Source organism: Vanellus vanellus (assembly GCF_965231255.1).
Source record: "Vanellus vanellus genome assembly, chromosome: 5".
In the NCBI taxonomy this organism is placed as follows: Eukaryota; Metazoa; Chordata; class Aves; order Charadriiformes; family Charadriidae; genus Vanellus; species Vanellus vanellus.
In genome coordinates, this window is record NC_138910.1 from 70,953,839 (window position 1) to 70,973,891 (window position 20,053).

A 20,053-nucleotide genomic window follows, 5' to 3' on the forward strand; every position below is an offset into this window, starting at 1 on the left:
GTTCCCAGTCTCCTGACTTTCAGAAATTATTTACGTGATCTTTCTTTCTTCTCTGGGTTTTCTAAACAGCTTTGTCTTTTCCATAGTATGTGCCCTACTGCAGTCTTCTCAGCCGACTGCTTCAAGTTGATATTACAGCAATGACCACTGCTGGGAGTAGCCTTCAGTTACCACTCACATTTGACTAGGGCATTAATTTGGTGGAGCTGCTCAAGTGTATTCTTTAAATGACACAGTTTTTATCCACTTTTCAGTGCAAATCCAGAAGTTTCTAACGTACAATACCTTAGATGGTGTTAAAATTGGCTTACTTTTTGGACAGTTGCTATGCAACAAAAAATGAATGAGATCTGTTAGGGCACTTCATTATTCATTTTGACCCATATCAGCCAACATATACCGACTTTCCGATTAAAGTCCGAGATGTTTTCTGAAGTTGGTGATTAGATAAAGCCTGAGTTATTTTAGAGACACTTGGGAGAGCAGATGTTTGCAAAGAGAAGTTGTCCATTGTGGGCAGTTTTAAGCAAAACCACATATAATTTATTCACCTGTCACAAATGGGTCCATCAACACATGTAAGAATTATTAGCATTTTAACAAAAATCTATCAGATTTAATCAAAGTAATGAAAGAGGGTCAAAATAATACATAGAAATTCTTCACTAAGTTACAAGCAAGACTTCTTTCAACAAAACTCAGCAGCTAGAATATTTCTGTATCTCACTACCTGTGTATGCATGACTTCATACCCCTCTAATCTTAAGACTTACCGTGAGGCAATAAGAAACACTTTATCAGCTCAGTATCTGTGCAGATCTACACAATATGAATTACAATATGCTTTGCAATAAAGCTCCACAGTCTATAATCTTAATTCTGACTGGAGAGGAATAATTACAAATTTGATTCCAGTGCATCAGTGTGCGGTAACCATAGAGCAGCTAAAGAGGGTAAACCCCTGGGACGATGAGGTTTTTCACTCAATGGCGGCTACATCGTTTTTCTGAGAGAGACTAGGGATGACATTGTTTTCCAGAAATTCGCAAAAATGTTACCCCAAAAGTAAGTTTTTCCCTCTTAAAAAAAAATATCACCATCTTTATGACACTTGTGGAATGCTCAAGATAATGACCCTGAGCTCAATTTAGGATTTGGAAGAGAATATTACTATGCGCAGACAAACACAAGCTGATTTGAGACTCTTCATAAAAATAGCACTATTTATACACTTAGCCGCCTTCTGTGATTTAATGGTAGAGCCGCTCACCGCCAATGCAAAACCATACCATTATGACTGGCATCAATTCATTAATCAAAATGACAGAGGGTCTCATGATCAAACAAGAGAGGTTTTGGTACTTCTTATGACAGCAGTGCTTGTGATACAGCCATACTGGATCCATTTGCAATTGAACTGGAAACCAGCTATTTTCTATACTCAATGGAATTCTGATTTATGATGTGCTTGAAATTACTGCGGATTTCTATTAAAGACAAACACTTGGCAGTAAGGTACCATACTTACCTGTAATTTAGTTATGTAACAGTAGTATCCTCCATAGACCCCACATCCTTTGGGGTTTTTTGTTTTTCAGATATGCAACTTTCAGAGCCAACTTGGCATTTTTTAAAAGTTTGGCCTTTTTCCTGCGGCCCTAAGCAAACCTCAAGCCATGAAGGAGCAGGGAATTTATACAGGCCTGCACAGACTCAATCAGCAGTTTCCTTTCCACTGACATCCACAGGAAGCCAGCATGTATGGAAAGATGGGGGCATGCAGACATCAACAATTACAGATAGGCCACTTTTCCCACATTTGGAAATGTACAGCTCAAGGCTACCTATTTAGTTAGCGTCTTTAATGCATGGGAAACCTCTACTAGCTGGCAGATTTTCTTTTTGAAAAGTTTATTCATTCATTCTATTACTCAGCATACACAATGGTAAAGTAAAGCTGCAAGATGACAGAAAAGGGCCAAAGAAAACGACATTTTAGGCTAAGCTGTAATGTTCAAAGGTGATAAGAACATTTGTAGTTGGTAAGCGTACTACTTAAAATATGCTTTGTGCCTCAAATATTTTAGGTATACTCATAGACCCAGCCACTAAAATGATGCTTGGAAGGATGGCACACAAGCTCATACAGACTCATACATCCACTTAACTTACTTACACATTCTGAAGATGATTTTACCTCCTCTAAAAAGAAGAAATTTATGTTCCAAGGCTTCCCCCCTGCTCATTAATTCATCTCACTTGTGCATTTGTAGCCTGTTTATAGAGACGTATTTCTGACTTGGTTTTTAGAAACACACCCCCTGGTATCAACTGTTCTGGCTGAGGATTGCTTACAGGACAAAAATTACTGACTCAGAATCTATCTAGAAAAAGAAACTGCCAATGTAGGGGGCCGAGATACAAAGAGGTAACATACCCTTCCTCAATTGTAACAGAATTCATGATGATGCAGTTTGTTATCTTAACTTTGTCTTTTATGATACACATGCTGCCGATGATGGAATGTTTAATGGATGTCTTCTCCCCCACTTGCGTGGATGACCCAATGATGCTGTCTGATCCAACCTAGGGAAGAAAAGAACAGAAATTGGCAAAAGTACCTAGTGCTCTCCGATACGTGTTCTCCATACACCTCTTCCAAACAGCATGTCTCAAGCACCTGTCAACAAAGTGTACCCTGCTCTACCCTTAGGGATCCTTGGTAGCAGAAAGACCTAGAAATTTGGGGCCCATCCCATAGGGAGACAGTTGGACAGTCTTCCCAAGGTCCATTAGCTTGGTAAAACTCCAGTAGCTGGTCCGGTTCCGTAGGCCTCACACAATCAGGTACGCACATTAAGAATAGTCCTGCTGGTACTCACTGGTTTCACTAAGGTTTGCCCAGTGAGACCCATGAAAAGGAGGCTTGAAGCTGGTATTCAACCAAAATGTTTTAGCAAGAAGCAGAGCTAAAATACTGACCCCTTCTGAGTTTGGTGTCCTTTGGGAGGCAAACTGCTCAGCTGCCATGAGCTACCATTAGGGAACAAAAGACTGCAGTATCTAACTTGGGAGTAAGATAGAATTTTTACCAAACATTTTTAAAGACAAAGACTGCAAGACAGGAACCCACGGGTGAGCCTAGGACGAGGCTCTGGGCTGCGTCACCTACATTGTAATTCCACGCTTCAGAACTCAGCTTCACTTCCAAGAGTGCAGATGAATTTTAGGAAGCAGTTCTTGAAGCAAAGGGTGTGCAGACTGTATTGAAAGAGCAGAGGGGGGAAAAGGGAACACTTACCATGCCTCTGTCGGTGATCTGTGCAGATGCATGAACCAGTGGCTCTTCCAGGCCCAGATTAAGCAATAGCTTGGGAACCTGGATGGAGAAACCCACATCACAAGTTAAGATGACAGTGCTGTACCTGCATGTTACCTAAACAGCTCAAAGGTGGCTTTGGTTTCTATTGCACTAGTGCATCATCCATAAACATTTTAACGTAAAGAAAAATGTAGGTTCCCGCATTTTAAATGGGCAACCCGATATGTGTGATTTATCATCTTCCCATTTTGTAAAGGAGACAGGTACACTTCCACTGCAGTGCACTGCATGTCTCCTCTCAACTCAGCTTCCCTCCTGTGGAGAAGCAGCGGATCATCATCAGCAAGCAGGCTGGCTCCAGCTGAACACAGTGACATCCTATACATTAATATAACATCCAGCATCTGCCGTTTCAAATGCAGCTCAATGTTTTACACCATTCAGTAATGCAAGAGAGGAAAGAAAGTAATATCAAATATAAACCAGCAAACTGGCATAAAAAGATGACTATGCTCAGCCCACTCAATAAGGTAGCATGCTGAGGTACAGGCAACAAAAAAAGTTATTCATATGTTTAAGGAGAAAGAAACTGAAGTTGATCAAGTGGCTATTCCAGATGGTAGAAAGCTGCAGAAGAAAAGGCTCTTGACAGAGAGAAGGCAGGTGTTAGATAAGCAGACAAAGCAGCGATGGTAATAGAGAGAGACACAGCCCATAAGGTAGCCAAGAACAAATCCATGGAGAGCAATTCTGAACTGGCTCCTGAAAAGAAAGGGGAGCCAGTGTTGTTGGAGGATGGGCTATCACTCCATCATTCCCCCTTTTCTGTGTGAAAGAGCAGCCTGAGGCATTCTGCATCTCCTGGCGTCAGGCTGGGGCCAAGGTCACACACCACAGAAGAGGCGATGACAGCACGGATGGGGATTTCAGGGGAGGTGGGATTTTCGCAGCAATGCACAGACAGTGCTGTACAGAGTTACTTGCAGTGGTGATGCAATGTATGATGCATCTTGGTAGGACAGAGATGGCAGGCAAAGAAACACGGGAGACACAGAAGGTGGCAAAGTGATGCGTGAGGGCTAAGAGGTCTGTGTCATAGCAAATCGTATGGCTAAGTGAGAGGCAGTGTGTGCCAGGGCTGGTGTGGAGCTCCGCATAGGCTGTTTGGCCAGCCAGGATGTGCGCACCGACTGTCCATCTGGGAGATCAACTAGAGTCTCGGCACAGTGATGGTGTAACTGGGTTTGCCTGAGGGGAGGAAGCAGCATTAAGTCTCTCTTTTCTCTACCCAGGCACCTATTTTCACAAAACTCTTAGGAAAGTTTATCTTTGAGATCTCTGTTGCTCTGTTAAATTTGGCTGAGAGCTGCCAGCAGTTTCCAAAGCTGCTATGAAGGAGCTGCCGTACAGTATGATTGTGTAAAACAACTTCCTTAGAAAGCTGGGATAACAAGAGCTTGATGGCTAGGGAGCGAACCTCAAGAAACAGATCCCACAGATCTGAAGAAGTTGGGATCAGATCAGAAAAAAATATCTCAAGATCTCAAATAAGATGATACTTGCAGGAAATTGTTTGGATATTCATAATATGGCCAGCCTGTTTCCCTTCTAGCATGCAAGGATGGATAACTAGTGCTGTTTTTCATATGGTAAGAATTTTCACAGTTGATGCTTCATTCAGATGAGTGAGACGAGCTCAGATGAGCTCACACCTCTGAGCTATGATTTCAGGCCGACTGTTGTCCCAAGTAGACATTTCCACATCTGTAGCTCTTTACATCTTGAAGACGGTCCTTCCCACTAGACTTGCGTTTTCTTTGTTTTTTTTTAAAAAAACAAGAGTAGGTTAGATCCTTCAGTCCAAGGTGCAGGCATTACAGAAAACCACCAGCTTACTACAAACCAGGCCAGTCGTCCTGAATGATGCTGTCTTAGTGAAGGGATGTTATCCTCACCTGACGCACAGCTAGGCAGCCAAAATAGATAGATCCAGGAGAGGAACGCACACCAAAGCATACCTACAGCATAAATTGGAAAGATTCCTACTATCCAGTGTGGCTCTGTGGGAAGGGAAAGAAACGAGGAAAGGCTCTTGCCCTCCTCAGTGGAAAAGTGGTGTGGTGAAATAAATAAAGGTTTTTACTGACCAGAGTAAAGCCCTATTAGAATCAGTCAATACTAGTGCAGCCTGAGGGGTGACCCAAAAAAGCTACCAGCTCAAGCATTTTGCTCTGAAAAGGAAGGTTAGATAGGGGGCAGGAGTCAGAGGGAGTGCCTGGGTCAAGGGAAGGTTTAAGATGTGTTTGGATTTAATTCATCTTACAAAGAAACTATTTCCTGCTATTGAAGATAACTCCCTCCTGAACCCACCTGCCCACACACAGGCTCCAGGCATCCAGAAACCCAGCTGGAAGTGAAATGATGTGAGTAAAGTGTTTCCTCACCAGAAGGGCAACGGGTTAGGATGCCGTTCCTTCTCACGGCTACTGGACGTGACTGCTACTGCTCTGAGTCTGTCCTCTTGGACAGCAAAGTTATAGGTCCCGGCTTTGCAAACAGGGAATCAGAATCTGGTCTGTGAAGACCAATATAAGAGCAAACAAGATACCAAAAGTCTTCCTTAGAGACCAACAAAACAGGTAAAAAAAAGCCGATAAAATTAAACGTGTGTCTTTTATGAGGATTAGCAAGAGAAACAAAATGCAGTGGCACTGAAAAAAGGAACTCCTTTCTCACAACCCCTCATTAAGCTCCATTTTATGTTTTACCTCCACATAGTTTCCTTAGAAATTTTACCATTCTGGAAAAGTTAAAAATTCAAAGAAAATCCTTTCCAACGTTGAAGGCCCCAGTGTGATTTCAAAACAGTAATTCTATGTACCACCCAGGAGCAAACACATTTCCTGAACTGACCAAAATGTAGAATATTTAGGTTAAAAAAAAAAAAACAACAAACCAAAAAAACCCAACACAAGAAAACCCACATGGAGTCTGACTGGCTCAACTCAATAACTTTTTACTGAAGTGGCTGCTGCCAAATGTACATGCACACTTCCCCTAGCAAGCGGTGTTCTCCCTTAACCCTTTGGGCACACTTGTTCCTGATATTCTTGGGGAAAGTTTTCCCTTTCTGACAGCAGTGCTGCCTCCCTCCTCTCTTCCTCACATCCCTAACCGCAAAATAAATCACTCTATTTCTGTGCTCCTCTACAGGCACCAAGGAGAAGGAGCTCCAATGTGTAACTCTCTCTGCCATGCTGCAACTCTAATTTGCATAAATTCATCCATTCATTTTATTAAAAAGAAATCAACTCAATTTGAGAGCAAAGGCAAGACAGTGACGACTTCCAGGATTCCCAGTACAGCTTTATTGCTCTCCCAGCCCCGCTTCCAGAAATCTTGAGTCTTTCCCTACTACAATCCCTATCGGTCTTTCAAAATTAGAGGAAAACTGTCCACTCCTGATAGCAACAAAGTTCATCACTAGCAGAGCGAAGCGAGAACTTGTACATTGCATCAGCCACTGTAGTAAAAAAAAAAAAAAAAAAAATGTATTAAAAGCTTTTAATCATCAGCTCATTAGCTAGTACAGGATTTCTCTAATCCTCCCCTGTGATCTTTTATTTTATGAATTCTCAGTAGTGTGAAAGTGAAAGCTGCAAAAGATCAACATTTCACCTCTGTGTTTACCTGGAATACTGCTGTAGTGAAACCTGTTCATAAAATAATTCTTGCATAATGGAAAGCATTAGGCAATTTGAACGTATGGGGAGTTTAAGTCTTCCTGCAAATCATTCCTAACCTTTGTCATTACCACTTAGATAAACATCTGTTAGGAAGAGTCCAGTCAGAACTGATCTTGCCTTTAGGACATGGAGGACATTGATTAGATGAGCTGTCAAAGCTACTTCCAGCCTTATTTTCCACGCTTCTTGGCTCTTTGGCTGCAGGTCTTGCCACCCGCAAAAAACGGAAGAGTGTGTGGGGTGGGGGTTTTCTTAACTAAATGAAAGCTATGGAGTAAATTAGCGACAGAACCGTTTCCTGGCCTCATGTTCCTATCCAGCAACCAGTAGGGTGATGTGCCTAGATAACATGGCACTGGTTCAATTCCCACACACTCCTCAGCTGTATCGCAGGGAGCTACTCCTGGAGGCTAAAATGTCCCATAAACTACTGCTGTATTCCCACGTGGCAATTTGTATTTTTCTCACCTGTCTGTTAGCTTCAATATACAACCCAAGAGTATTCACTCGGTAGCACAGTCCCTCTTTCATTATATGGACGTAGCAACGCACTTTTCCTTCATGGAGAGTTTCATTCATATCTCCTCTATGATCATTCCAACAAGAGTTATCTGGAGCAGGTTTCAGCAAGCTATTATCTTCCTTTATGAAACTATAAATGTCTGGAGAACACACACATGCATGAAGTTAGACAGGATTTAATGAAATACTTTCTGAAGAGGAATACTATTAAAATACTGTTGGTGAAGGGAAATCTTTGCCTCACATCATCTGAATGGCTAGGTACTTAGTAATCATTAACAGATTTTATCACATATAGTGAGTAAGTGCTTATTTTTATTCCGCAGGTGGGAATCCAGGGATCAGGACAGATGCAATATTTTGCCCAAGGTCACACAAGGAGACAGCGGAAATGCTAAAAATAAATTCCACGATCTGAGATCCTGTCCAGTTCCCAGTGCAGGGCGGTTAAGGCTTAGTCTGCTGCCCTAGAGAATTTAGGAACTCCCTCCTAAAATTACATTTTCCAAAGTGCATTTACCTATACTGTATTCCAGGAGAAAAAACACAGAGCACCTAGCTGACTTGCTTTTGATTTACACCAAAATAAGGGAGGACAAAAATATTTATATAATGCACAATACTGTTTGAAAAAGAAATCTACTAGAATCTTTGCTATCATGAAGTATAAGAGAAAAAAAAACAAGTCCCCAAACTAGTGTTCAGGCTAATTCTATACCCAATAATTCAGCGGTAGCATATGGGCTTTAAAACCTTCATCAAATCTTTGATACTTGTACTGACCCAAAGATGCTTGTTCTTTTTTCCTTTGGTCCTCTTCTTTGTTGTCTAGTCCTTGCTGCAATGATGTAGGAGAAGAGAACTGTTTCCTCACCAGATGTGGAATCAGTTCACTCCGGAGAGATGTGATTGTCCTGGGGAAGGAGACGCACACATAAGTCCATGAATGCTAAAACTTACATGTTTTCATTTTCTTTGCATACCGTTATCAGACATTCTGCACATTTTTCATGAGGATGAATCAATGTGCCGGGTTCTCCAAGACATCTGGCACTAAGACAATGTCCACTAGTCATGTGCTTCCTTAATGCATTAAAATATAAAGCAAGACTCAAAATAAGGAAAAAGCTTCTTCTTCAGAACCAATTCCCCTATAACAGAGATGGCTATAATTTAATACGGCACCACCCTGCAATTCATGCTTGTGTGCAGAGGGAATGCATTACTTTCTGTAATGACAGCGACTGAAATCCACTTTTTGTGGCTTAAAAAATGGCATCAATTGACAGGAAAAGACAGAATAAAGTGCCTATAGAGGAAAAACCAAAGCAGCTCTTTTTCTTTGTGATAAAAAATATGGAAATGTTCAAGGATATATGAAATATCAGACCTTTAAATGAAAATATTTATGACAGACATTAATGATGCCCTCCTGCTCACATGAAACATCAAGAACATTTTAAAGACTCTGTCCTTTAACCAACAGAAATCAGCACATTGTTACAAGTTTAAGTCCCAAGAGTTTCACACTCTTAAAGTGCCCCAATCCAAAATACATCAGAGAACAGAGAGCTTCCAAAGGCTTCACCTAGCAATACACCCATCTTCCCTGTGTAAATATTTCAACTTTTATTATATTCATTTTGACACCCCAATACAAGGAAGCAGAAAAATCACATGAAGGGTCTGTGATATAGCAGGGACTTGAACCAAGGCCACCTACGCCTTAAACAAGGACCCTGATCCCTCGATTATCTTTCCTCTTGCATTTATATATTACAATGAATCAAGAAAAACCTCTCCCCAGTAGACAAATAGCAGTGTAGAAAGTCTACCGTACAATGGGATTATAACCCTGGAAATTTCATTTTGACTATTAGAAGATAATTTTATTTTTCAATAAAGTATTTGGAAGAAAACCCCACATCAATAGTTTTTACAGTTGGAGTGCATGAGATGCAGTCTTAAAAGAGCTTTATTGTTGTTTCATTATTTTAACAATATGCATTTAGTTACTGAATTGTGGATTATTTAAAGTAGTGCTTGGGAAAATCATGCGGAAAATGAACTCAAACTTGGCATGTATAAGAGGAAGTGCTAAACTTCAGAGGAAGGATTGGGAGAACTGACACAGAGAGCTTGGCTAGAGGAACTCAACAAATGATAACCCACAAAGAAAGAGAAGTTATTTAGAATGGAAGAAAGCAAAACTAGGAACTAACCATAGGTTAAATTAAAAAAGGAAAATACTAGAATGAGTATCCTGAACACGATTTTGGTTGGCAAAATCTCTAGCAAAGGGGGATCTTAAACAGTTTGAACTTTAAGAAACATGCAGCTCCTAACCCATCCAGGTCCCTGTTCAGGTCAATGATGGTGAAGCAGACCTAAGGACCAAAACAGTCTTTCCTGGTTTTAACTGTGATGGGAAGATTCAGATGTGATTGCCAGTTCAGCCCTACGAACAAATATAGTGTTTTCCTTTTTCTTGACACACTTTTTCTTCAGCCCTCAACTGTAGGTTGTGCCACATCCTCCGACCTGCAGTGGGATGATCTAACTCATCCCAGATCTGAAATTCTGCTTTTACTTTTCATTACAGACAAAGAAAAGCTCTAGTCCTCAGTCTCTCCTCCTTCTTGAAAATAAGATTATAATCACCTTCAGATAGCCGTATTTCAGGACCTAATGAAGCAAAACACTTCATTCTTTAATCACCAAATTTCTCCCTGCTAACCACTTACAGGCGCGCTCTGCCACGGCTGCCCTGGCCCCGCGCTCCGACACACGTGTGGCTGTGCAGATGGGCAGTTTACTAGCTTACACTGTTTGCCTGCAGCTGTGCCATTCAGCAATGATTTCCTGCTTGGGTTTTATACTCCATCCAAAACCGACAATCCTGTGTTTCCCTCAGAGGCTGGCCATGGCATTTATAAGATATATTACCTATAAAATATCCAAGTATTTGGCAGTCTTAAATAGTCTGATGCAGAGGACAACACAACACGGTAGGAAATGAAAGCAGTGGAAAGGGGGAAAGACAAAGTTTTGCCTGGTTTTTGATGGTTTACTCTTTCTTGGCCAAACTCCTGAAGCTTTCCTGCAATTCTCTGAAGTGCTAGCCACATTCCTTCAGCAAAGGTGGAGTAAGTCTCCAGGTCATCCATAAGATGTGGCTCAACACACCCTTCTTACTGGAAAAGGAAAACCAGGAAGGTTTGCCTTTGCTTGCTGTTTAAGCAGAATTTATATGCGACATTAAAGGAATCTGCCTTTGGAAAGTATTAAAAAAATACGCAGTAAGGCCCTCAGTGACAAAAATTTGGGATTTTTTTTGTGGCAGATCTTGCAAATGCGCACATACAAAGTGATAGCGTGAGAATATTATCTGACTGTCAACAGTGCGGGAAACCAAACATCTGACTGGGACTAGGAAAGGAATTTAAATCAAAGGAGGGACAGCACTGAAGACCCTTCATCAAGAGAGAAAAAAAAAAGGAGGAGTTTGGAACAATCAACTAGCCTGTAACGTAGATTCAGGGGAAAACAAACCAAAAAGGTTTCTGGTCTAGTGCGTTAAAAATTCCTATAATCAAATCCTGAACTACACGTGCCTGTATTAAGAAGAAATAAGTGTAAGACTGTATACACTGAGGAAGGCAGTCTTTTTTATTCTTTTCAGGTTTTAAAACTTGGCATCACCCTAGTTTCTAAGTTTGCTATTTTCTTTAGCACCAAGAAGTAAGAATGAAATACCTGAGATCAACGTAAGGAAACATCTACTATGACCAGGAGAAAGAAAACAGGAAGGTGGGCAGAAGGAGAGGAGGGCTCACAAAATTTTGGCAGAAATTCAGTCTAAGCCAAATCAGAGTAACCATAGTCTGACATCTCACAGGAAAATCCAGACTGTACAAAGGATAAAAATGAACCTGCTTTTAAGAAATGTTTGCCACAATAAACATGTTTTCATAAATTCCAGCTCAAGTGATGAGCCTTTTTCGTGATCTTTCTTTCCCCAAAATTTTATTTTTGAAGTGATATCTGTCTGTTTTCACTCAACAGAAAGTAGTCGGTTTTCAATTAAACAGACAAAGATTGAGAATGATGTTAAATTGCTGCTTGTAAAAGAAGAGGGGACTAATCCCTGGAGCACCTTATATGGCTTCAGTCCCACGAGAACAACGGGAGATGGCAGCAATTTTGAAAGGGGTCAATTCTGATCATACTTTAAGCATAAAAAAATCAGAATTATGTCTGAGGTGGAATCCTACACACACAACAGGTCACAATAAACAGGGATGTTCGCAGGAGACTGTATACATGAGGGAAATGAAGACAACGGGGCAGCTGACATTCATGGTGCATGTGCAAGAAACATCTGGGAATTCAAGAGAAAATAATTTTTTTTAAAAAAAGAAATGTCCTGGAAAAGTCTATATTAAATGTACCTAATAGCTCGGAGCACACATCAGTCATTTGCAGTCAGCTCTGCAGACTGTAGGCTCAGACCTAGGCATATTCATATAACCTACGATATTCAAGGTTAATTTTATTTAAAACCTAAAACATTAAGGTACAAAAATGGATGCTTGGTCAAACAACTGTAACTTTACCAAGCACTATCGCCACCAGAGAGAAATCAGTACCATGCCTTTAGAACCCCTTTATCCCTGGACCCTGCGCTCTACGACATCTTCCCAGTGTTCCTGGGATTTTTGCATAACAGGAAGGGAGCAGATAAGGTTTGTGCTAAATTAAAAATTTTTACTTGTGAAGAACATGAGGTCAAAATACCCTAGATCTTTAAGCTTCATATTTAAACAGAGCTATGCAGAAGTTTTCAGTGAGTTTTAACCACAAATGAAATTAGAACAGTCTGTGATATGGCAGAATTAAGCTTGTATCTATGTATGTTATATTATATTATATTATATTGTATTATATTACATTACATACATTACAGCCCACAGAGGGCCAACTTTTACTTGTTGCTGAAATGCAACTGCCTCGGGGACGAAGGGAAGCTTATTGAAACTTTAGTAAGAAATGAAGAACAATGGAGCCAAATGAAACAGAAGAAGAGTTTTAGGGAAAAAAACAAATCTTGACCACCTACACTTAAAAAAAAAAATATTTCACAATTACGCTTCAATAAACTGCGATTTCTGCTCTTAGATGTACGTATTGCTGGACACTCTGTCTTTCATACAACAGAAAATAACGGTTCTGACCAATACTGTTAAAGATAAATTGTCACCATATACTTTATAATAATAGAAGAGTCTATTTAAGTCTAAGTTTAGGTGACCTTGTAAAAGTCTAGGTGCCAGGAGGTGCTGTTTGGCTTGACCCACAGCAGGAATGGGAGCATCCACAGCTTTTATTTCCTGCAGCTAGTTCTCACCAGCTTCAGACACCCTGAACACAACTGTCAGTTCCATTTACCGGCTGTCATTCATTTTCATTTTCCATGTTTGATGTTAAACACCATAAAACAGTATTAATGAGTATTAGCATTTTAATATCCTCCCTGTTTTATTAATCTGTGATGAAGCATGAAATCTACCACTGCTGTCAGCACCCACCTGTGAAATCTGCTGTTACTCTCCACGGGCTCGTTGCAGGGGGTCTCCCTTGCTATCATTATTAGCACAATCAGCTACATCTACAGGTGCAGATAGTATTTGTGATTCCCCACTACAAACAAGCAGATTATTAGCCCTTTTATACCTACTTTTGCCTTTTTTTTTTTAACAGGCTAATATTAGCTCCTGTACGACTATGCAAGCATATAGCGCTGTGTTCTGATCTTAGCTCCATGGCCTTCAACAGAGATTCTTCAGATCACATCAAAAGGAGAACGTGAGGCTGTGTTTCAGACTGGTGCTCATAATTAATGTTAGAAATGTATACATAAATACAACTAAACAAATCCTAAGGCACTTACAGTTTTGGCCAAAAAAGAAGTTGCATGTTTATGCAGAACAATAAAGATGTAAGAAAAAGGGAGGGAGAAAGAAAAAAAAAAAAAAGAGGGTGTGTTGGAAGAAAGAGAAAAGTTAATTCTGAACCCTGTAGGTACATAGTTCATGGTTCTCATCGCTTAAAGGATAAAGCCAAATAACATTTAAAAATTCCATGTAAGCTGGGAGCTCTCTTGTTGAATCTCAACGTTATTTTCTCCTGATCCTTTGATGGAGATTAAAAATTTCCATGTGAATACAAAGAAAGAAACAACAGTTACTCTGAGATTTTTTCCCCGAGCATTTAATGCTCCAAACTAGTGCAGCCAGCTACCATTCCCATCTCCTCCCCCCTCCTTACAGAAAAAAAAGTCAACTCACTTTGAAGAAAAGACAAAACAGGGTCAGGGCAAGGGGGATTAGGGAAATGATATTTATATCATGGACCAAATTAAAATGTCAATGCAAGAGGCAGGCAAACAGCCCTTGCCACATATATACACCAGGCATGTTTCCTCAAGGAAACAGGAAAGAGATTTGAAAAGAGTTAATGCAGTCGTGAGTTAATACCACCTGCCTCAGACTCAACACCACTTAAAAGACAGTGTTTGGGTCCATTTCCCACAATGCGGTTTTAACAAGCACAATGGAAAAAGCAATTACAGGCCTTTTCCCCTTCTTCTCACCGATTCACTGCTAAAAATACTGGAATTTCTGAGACATGCTAAGAATGTGGAGAAAGCAGACAAGGACTACGTACAAAAGGAAAAAGTATCAAATGATAAATTTATAGGGTGAGCCACATCCCACAGAAGGCTAATTCTGCCCTTATATCTTGCAATGATCTTTTTGCCTTTGTTTGGTGTACCCAAGACTAATTATAATAAAGGAAAACTCCAAAGTAACCAGGCAAGCCAATAAACTACCAGGCAATTACTTGTGCCTATTTCAATAACCTGCAACACCAATCACAGCATCAAACAGATGTTATTTCTTGCCACATTTTATTTATCTTGTTCTACTCTCAAAATTTATATAACAAAAGAGAGGAAACATATTTCTCATCCCCCCCAATTTCATATTAATTGCTTATTTGTCAGCGTCTCTTATTATTTTTGGAGCTAAAAGCCTACGGAAAAGGCAAGGAAACTTTGAGAAATGTTCTACTAAAAGGTAATTCCACATGACTGCATTTGTGCTTCATCTTTCCATACTATTTTCTAACCAAAACCTTCAAGTCTGACAGCAACCTACTCCCAACATTCATAAGAGCATGCGTGACAATATTTCAAAAGCCATTGCTCAGCAAGACGGTATAACTGCACAGCTCTGCTTTGCAGGCTCAAGTTTATGAATGGCTTCCCAAAACTGTAGAATTGCCACCAAAATCCCTTCATTCTGGATGATGGAGGGAAAGCAGAAGACGACACACAAGTGACAGTCATAGATACCATAAAGCAGAGAGGATCCAGATCAAAGTATGGAAGGGATGGTATGGATACAAACCACATGAAAAGCTGTTCTCAAGTTCCACCAAGTCTGGATGCACTTAAAGTAGCAGGGATCTAACTTCCATTTCTGCCAAAAAACCCTTTGGGAAACAAGGCAGCTTTCTGAAAAATTGACCACAGAAATTAAAACTCCTCAATTACATACTCAAATCCTTTCAAAGCGTGCGCGCACTCAGCTGGGGTCATCTAAGTAACCTTAATTCTGCCCACTCGCCAAACAGCCAGGAAAGCCCCGCAGCTCCCAACTAATACAGCTTTTGCACGGGAACGCCAGCAAGTTTAGACATTTTTAGGAGTTCTCTCTGACCAAAAGTCTCTGAGGACGTCAGAGGCCACCCAGGGTGTTTGGCAGGTTGTACATGCTGCTGAGGAATGGATCTCATTCATTCCCAGACAGCATCCCATTCTTCTAAAACAAGCGCACCTGCACCAAACGTGATTCCTTGCCAGAACTCATCTTTCCCCATTCTCTCCCACCTCCGCCTTTGCAGCCATCTGTGTCTGAGTTACCAACTTTCTTCTAAATGCCTTTGAAATTAGGCTCCTTTTTCAGAAACAGAACAGAGGCATTCTGATAATATGCCTAAACAAACACATGCATATGATGTGTTTGATAAAGTTGACATCTACCCATAGAACAGATGAAGTATGTAAACTTAAGGTGCATATTTAGATAGATTTAAATGCTTCAGACTTGCTGTATAAAACAGATAAGTGTCAAAAAATGTAGACATGGCTGTGGCTTCATGTGGGTAAGCTTTTTCACCCCCCTCTACTGAGGCTGCCTTAAAGGCATTGCAGATGTCTGAATCGGTTTGCTCTGTTTCTCCATGCAGATACTGCGTTTGGTGGTCTGCCATCAAACGGACCCATTCTTAGTTTGACAACAACATGCCTGTTCTTTCAGCATTCTGGAAGATAAACTGGAAGCTCTGGTCTGTAATTCAGTCCTGCTTCCACCTTTACAAGTCCTATTTCTACACCCTTGTCCCCAGCAACCATTCTACCTTAATTAGTTCCTATCCTTACTATTGATTACTAATCCTCGTTCCACTCCTCCCCATAGGACAACTCTTCTCGTCTCTTTACTGTGGCATTTGCAACATGATCTTCTGTCCTATGATAAGACTGAACTACTTCTTTTTTTGTCACTTTATTCTTTCCTGAAGAACTTTAAGATGAAGATTTTTAGCCAACGAATACCATCTCCTGTTCTTCACAATCCTACTTTTATTCATAATGTTCTTCCCAGGGGGCGTTCATCCAGGAAAGTTTGGTGTAAAATGCTGTGCGTGCTATAGTTCATCTCTGCATCTTTGATTTAGGGAAATGTCACTCTTCCTCCCCAATCAGGTCTTTGACTTCTTCAAAACTGGTAACTTAACTAGACAACATTCAGCATTTCCCATAGACTGTCCTGTGGCTGTTTAAAATGTTATACTCCCTTTTTTCACATTAAGTGAAGAAAGTTGTAGCTGCTGCTCTTTGATTCAAGACTGTGTTCTAAAATCAGCCCTTACCTCATACTCTAGCTACTTATAACATTCAAAATGGAACTTAGAATATTGTTATTGATTGATTGATGATTCACTGACTTAATTAAGATATCTTGTAGTCTATTCAGTGTGCCCTATCATCATTAGTAGCGTTCATTCTCCCTTCTATATGCAGGAAGTTAAAAGTCTCCCATCACAATAATTCAATGCAATAATAAAGTCAGGAACAGTGTTATAGTCATCTTTATTATTGTTCATGTTTCATTTAGCCCATTTTCATGGGCTAAGGCACAATGAAATTTGACATTGAACTAACATGTAGAATACAAAAACCATGAGAAGTGGAATAGTAGGGAAACAATCACTATTTTCTCTCTTTTCCAAAAATTCAACTCATGAGTGAAAGGGGACTCAGCATTTCAGAAGGATCTGTCAGTGACTGAGGTGGCATGGAAGAAAACAGATTTAGAAGCAAACCAGAGAGGCGAAGAAAGGAAAACATTATATGGAAAATTCTTGAAAGTTGTGAAATCATATCATCTGAATAGAAAATACAGGAGAATTATGTTTACCACTGCAAGAGAAATATACCATGATACCACATATAAGGACTGTATCCTCACAGAGGGATGTCCAGCAAGGTAAGATAATAATTTCACCCCATGTATTATTTTACGTGCAAGTAGTGCTGTGTGGAAGAAAATGTACTGCACTGATGAAAGAATGCTTAGGGTGATACTGACCAAGTGGCAATGATTTAAGGAAAAAAAAAAAAAAAAGAAAAAAGCGTACATAGATGGATAAGAGACTCATCATTGCTTCTTGGTTCAAAATCCACATTTTGTATGAAGACAAAAGTCCATTTGACTGAAGTCTACCCAAGGAAACTGCAACTGCATGAAATGGTGGAAAAAATAGTTAACAATTTTTAATGTTTATTATCAGATCAGAGCAAGCCCAGCTGAGGCCACCAAGAGGGCCAGGAGCACATGACGCAGGAGGAGAAGCTGGGGGAGCTGGGTTTGTTCAGCCTGTAGAAGAGAAGGCTGCAGGGGGATCTGATTACAGTTTTCCACTACCAAAAGTGAAGCGATATAGGAGACAGCCAGATTTTTCCTAGAGGTACACAGTAAAAGGGCAAGAGACAACGGATGCAAGCTGCAACAAGGGAAATTCCAGTTGGGACATAAAGAAAACAACTTCTCAGTGAGTGGTACGGTCCTGGGACAAGGCCCAGTCTCCATCCTTGGAGATTTTCAAAACTCAACTGCAAAAAAACCCCTGAGCAACACAAAAGTTAGACTTACTTGAGCAGGAGGTTGGACTAGAGACTGCTAGAGTTCCCTCCCCAACCTAAATTTTTCTATGATTCTATAATATTTGCATTGACATTTGAATGACCTTTTTCACGTCCTCCCTACATTCACTTCCCAGAGGGAATCCAAAAGGTTGTTATCTGATGTTGCATATCACAGTTAGAGGACAAAATTAACAAATTTTAACACTTACTTTAGAAAAATTTGCATTAGGAGGAGCTTGCATACACAGAATACTGTGTTATTCCAAGCACGCTTGGTCACATCTCAGGCACATGGCCACTATGGCATATTGTGCTCTCACAGAAAGATTTACAGTTACTCATTAAGTTAATCGGCTCCAATTCAGCGCATCCAAAGATATGTCTGCTCCCAGGTAGTCTGCTAAGAGGAAGAAGAATTATATTTATTACAGAAGTGATTTGCTGAAAATCATAATTTGTTTAAATCTAGTTTGGATCATCAGGGTTTTTTCCCTGAGGTTCCAGCAGTGATCTTGACTGGTACTATGGAAAGATGATAATGGTAATGATACTCCGGAGGAGGAGGACATCAACAAATATCAAGTCTTGGCATTTCTAGCAGGGAGCAGAGAAAGCTCCAACAGCTGGATATGTTTGACAAGGAAAGGAAACAGAAAAGATAAATTGCCATTTCACATTCTAATAGATTAAATGCCCAAAGGAGGAGCTTGGGTTTGGTTGTTTTTAGGTTTTGGGTTGGTTTTTTTTCCTTTTCTTTTTCTCTCCTTTTTCTTTTCCCTGTTTGGAAAGCTACAATTTATTTGCCCTGTCTTCACACAGTATACTTCCTGTAGGAGCTATTTGTTTATTTACTCCTTTTAATCACAAGGAAAGTATTCATTATAAAAATCTCTCTTTACAGCAAAGGAGAAACCTTCCAGCCACACGGCTGACACATGTTAACTTGCAGGTATTCACAGAGCAGGTTCTGTTTTAAGCCATCTTTCAGGCAGCCACACAAAGACCACCAAAGCTGGGTGTTCAGCTCTGCCAGACCTCCCCCAGCCAGCAGCTCTTGCCAGGAAACACAGGTGACAGCCTGAATGATAAAAAGGCATTTAGAGGGGAAAAAGAAAAAATGCACTGGTTTAGTCTGGGCAGCACCTTAATATAAACCTGCAGGGGCCTTTGTGTACACCATAGCACACAGCCATCCGAGCAGGAGCTTCACAGAGCCAGTCACTCGCACCTCCAGTTTTCAGAGATCTCACACTCCCCCTGCCATGTATTGGGGAGGAGAAAGGTGGCTCCCCTGCAGCTCTTCTCACAGCCACAGATCTCCGAACGCAGCACTGACACAGCAAACCTTCCTCTCTCCCCTCCTAGGGCTGGCCCAGCGGAGGCTTTCTGGACACAGCAGAGGGGAGCCGAGAAGAGAAGCTTGCTCTGGGATTGCAGCTGAAGCTGTTTGGAAAGGCAGAACGCTATGACCTCACACGATTTGCTCTTATTTATTTCAGCATTTCAAAAAAAAAAAAAAAAACCCACACCAAACCCAGTGTTTAACTTTGCAAACAAATCATACTGACTTTGGCTATAAAGCTTACTGCAAGTTTGCTCAGTTCAGAGAAAAGTTTCTCTCCTGGCGAATTCTGGCAGGCAGCTCTCCAGCGCTGGAAGAACTGCAGAAAAGCTGATTTGTTTCCTTAGCTCCAGCTCAGCCTCTCACAGGGTGCACCCTGAGAAGAGGGCTCCCCAGGGAAAGTGGATTTCCCTGATGGCCAGCAAGATGTTAGCACTCAGCATTCCCAGGACAAGGCACTGTGAATGCTCAGACCTTTCGAAGCAACCACAGTGCTGCTGTCTATCCTTCTTGCCTTTCCAGTACCACACATCATTCTTTCTGGCCACAAACAGAGCTGCCCGCTTCCCAGGTGACTGTACAAGGGAAATGGTGGCTTTTTCTACACCCAGCAATTCAGAAGTCCTAGATCCAGGACAAGATGGTGATGCACAAAACACATTACTAAACACAATAAAAATTTTACCTTGCTTTTACGAGGAAGGGGGAGGGGGAGAAGGACACCACAAAAGTATGTGAAATGTTCTAATGTAGAACATTCGTCCTTCTAAGACAAAGACGTGTGCTATCAACTTTGTTTTAGATACACAGACATAGTCTTTTGAAACAAAGTCCAAAGATCATCTCAC

General features: G+C 40.7%; 1 protein-coding gene across 1 annotated transcript in view; it reads right to left on the reverse strand.

Annotated features, from left to right (window-relative positions):
* EIF2B3 (eukaryotic translation initiation factor 2B subunit gamma) overlaps nucleotides 1–20,053 on the reverse strand; it is a 103,479-nt gene that overhangs the window by 23,885 nt on the left and 59,541 nt on the right. Inside the window, exons 7-10 of the mRNA XM_082484403.1 lie at nucleotides 8,374–8,504; nucleotides 7,537–7,730; nucleotides 3,302–3,379; nucleotides 2,438–2,586 (exon numbers count right to left, since the gene is read on the reverse strand). Of these exons, the coding sequence (XP_082340529.1) occupies nucleotides 2,438–2,586; nucleotides 3,302–3,379; nucleotides 7,537–7,730; nucleotides 8,374–8,504 (552 nt within the window). The remainder of the gene's footprint in view (nucleotides 1–2,437; nucleotides 2,587–3,301; nucleotides 3,380–7,536; nucleotides 7,731–8,373; nucleotides 8,505–20,053) is intronic.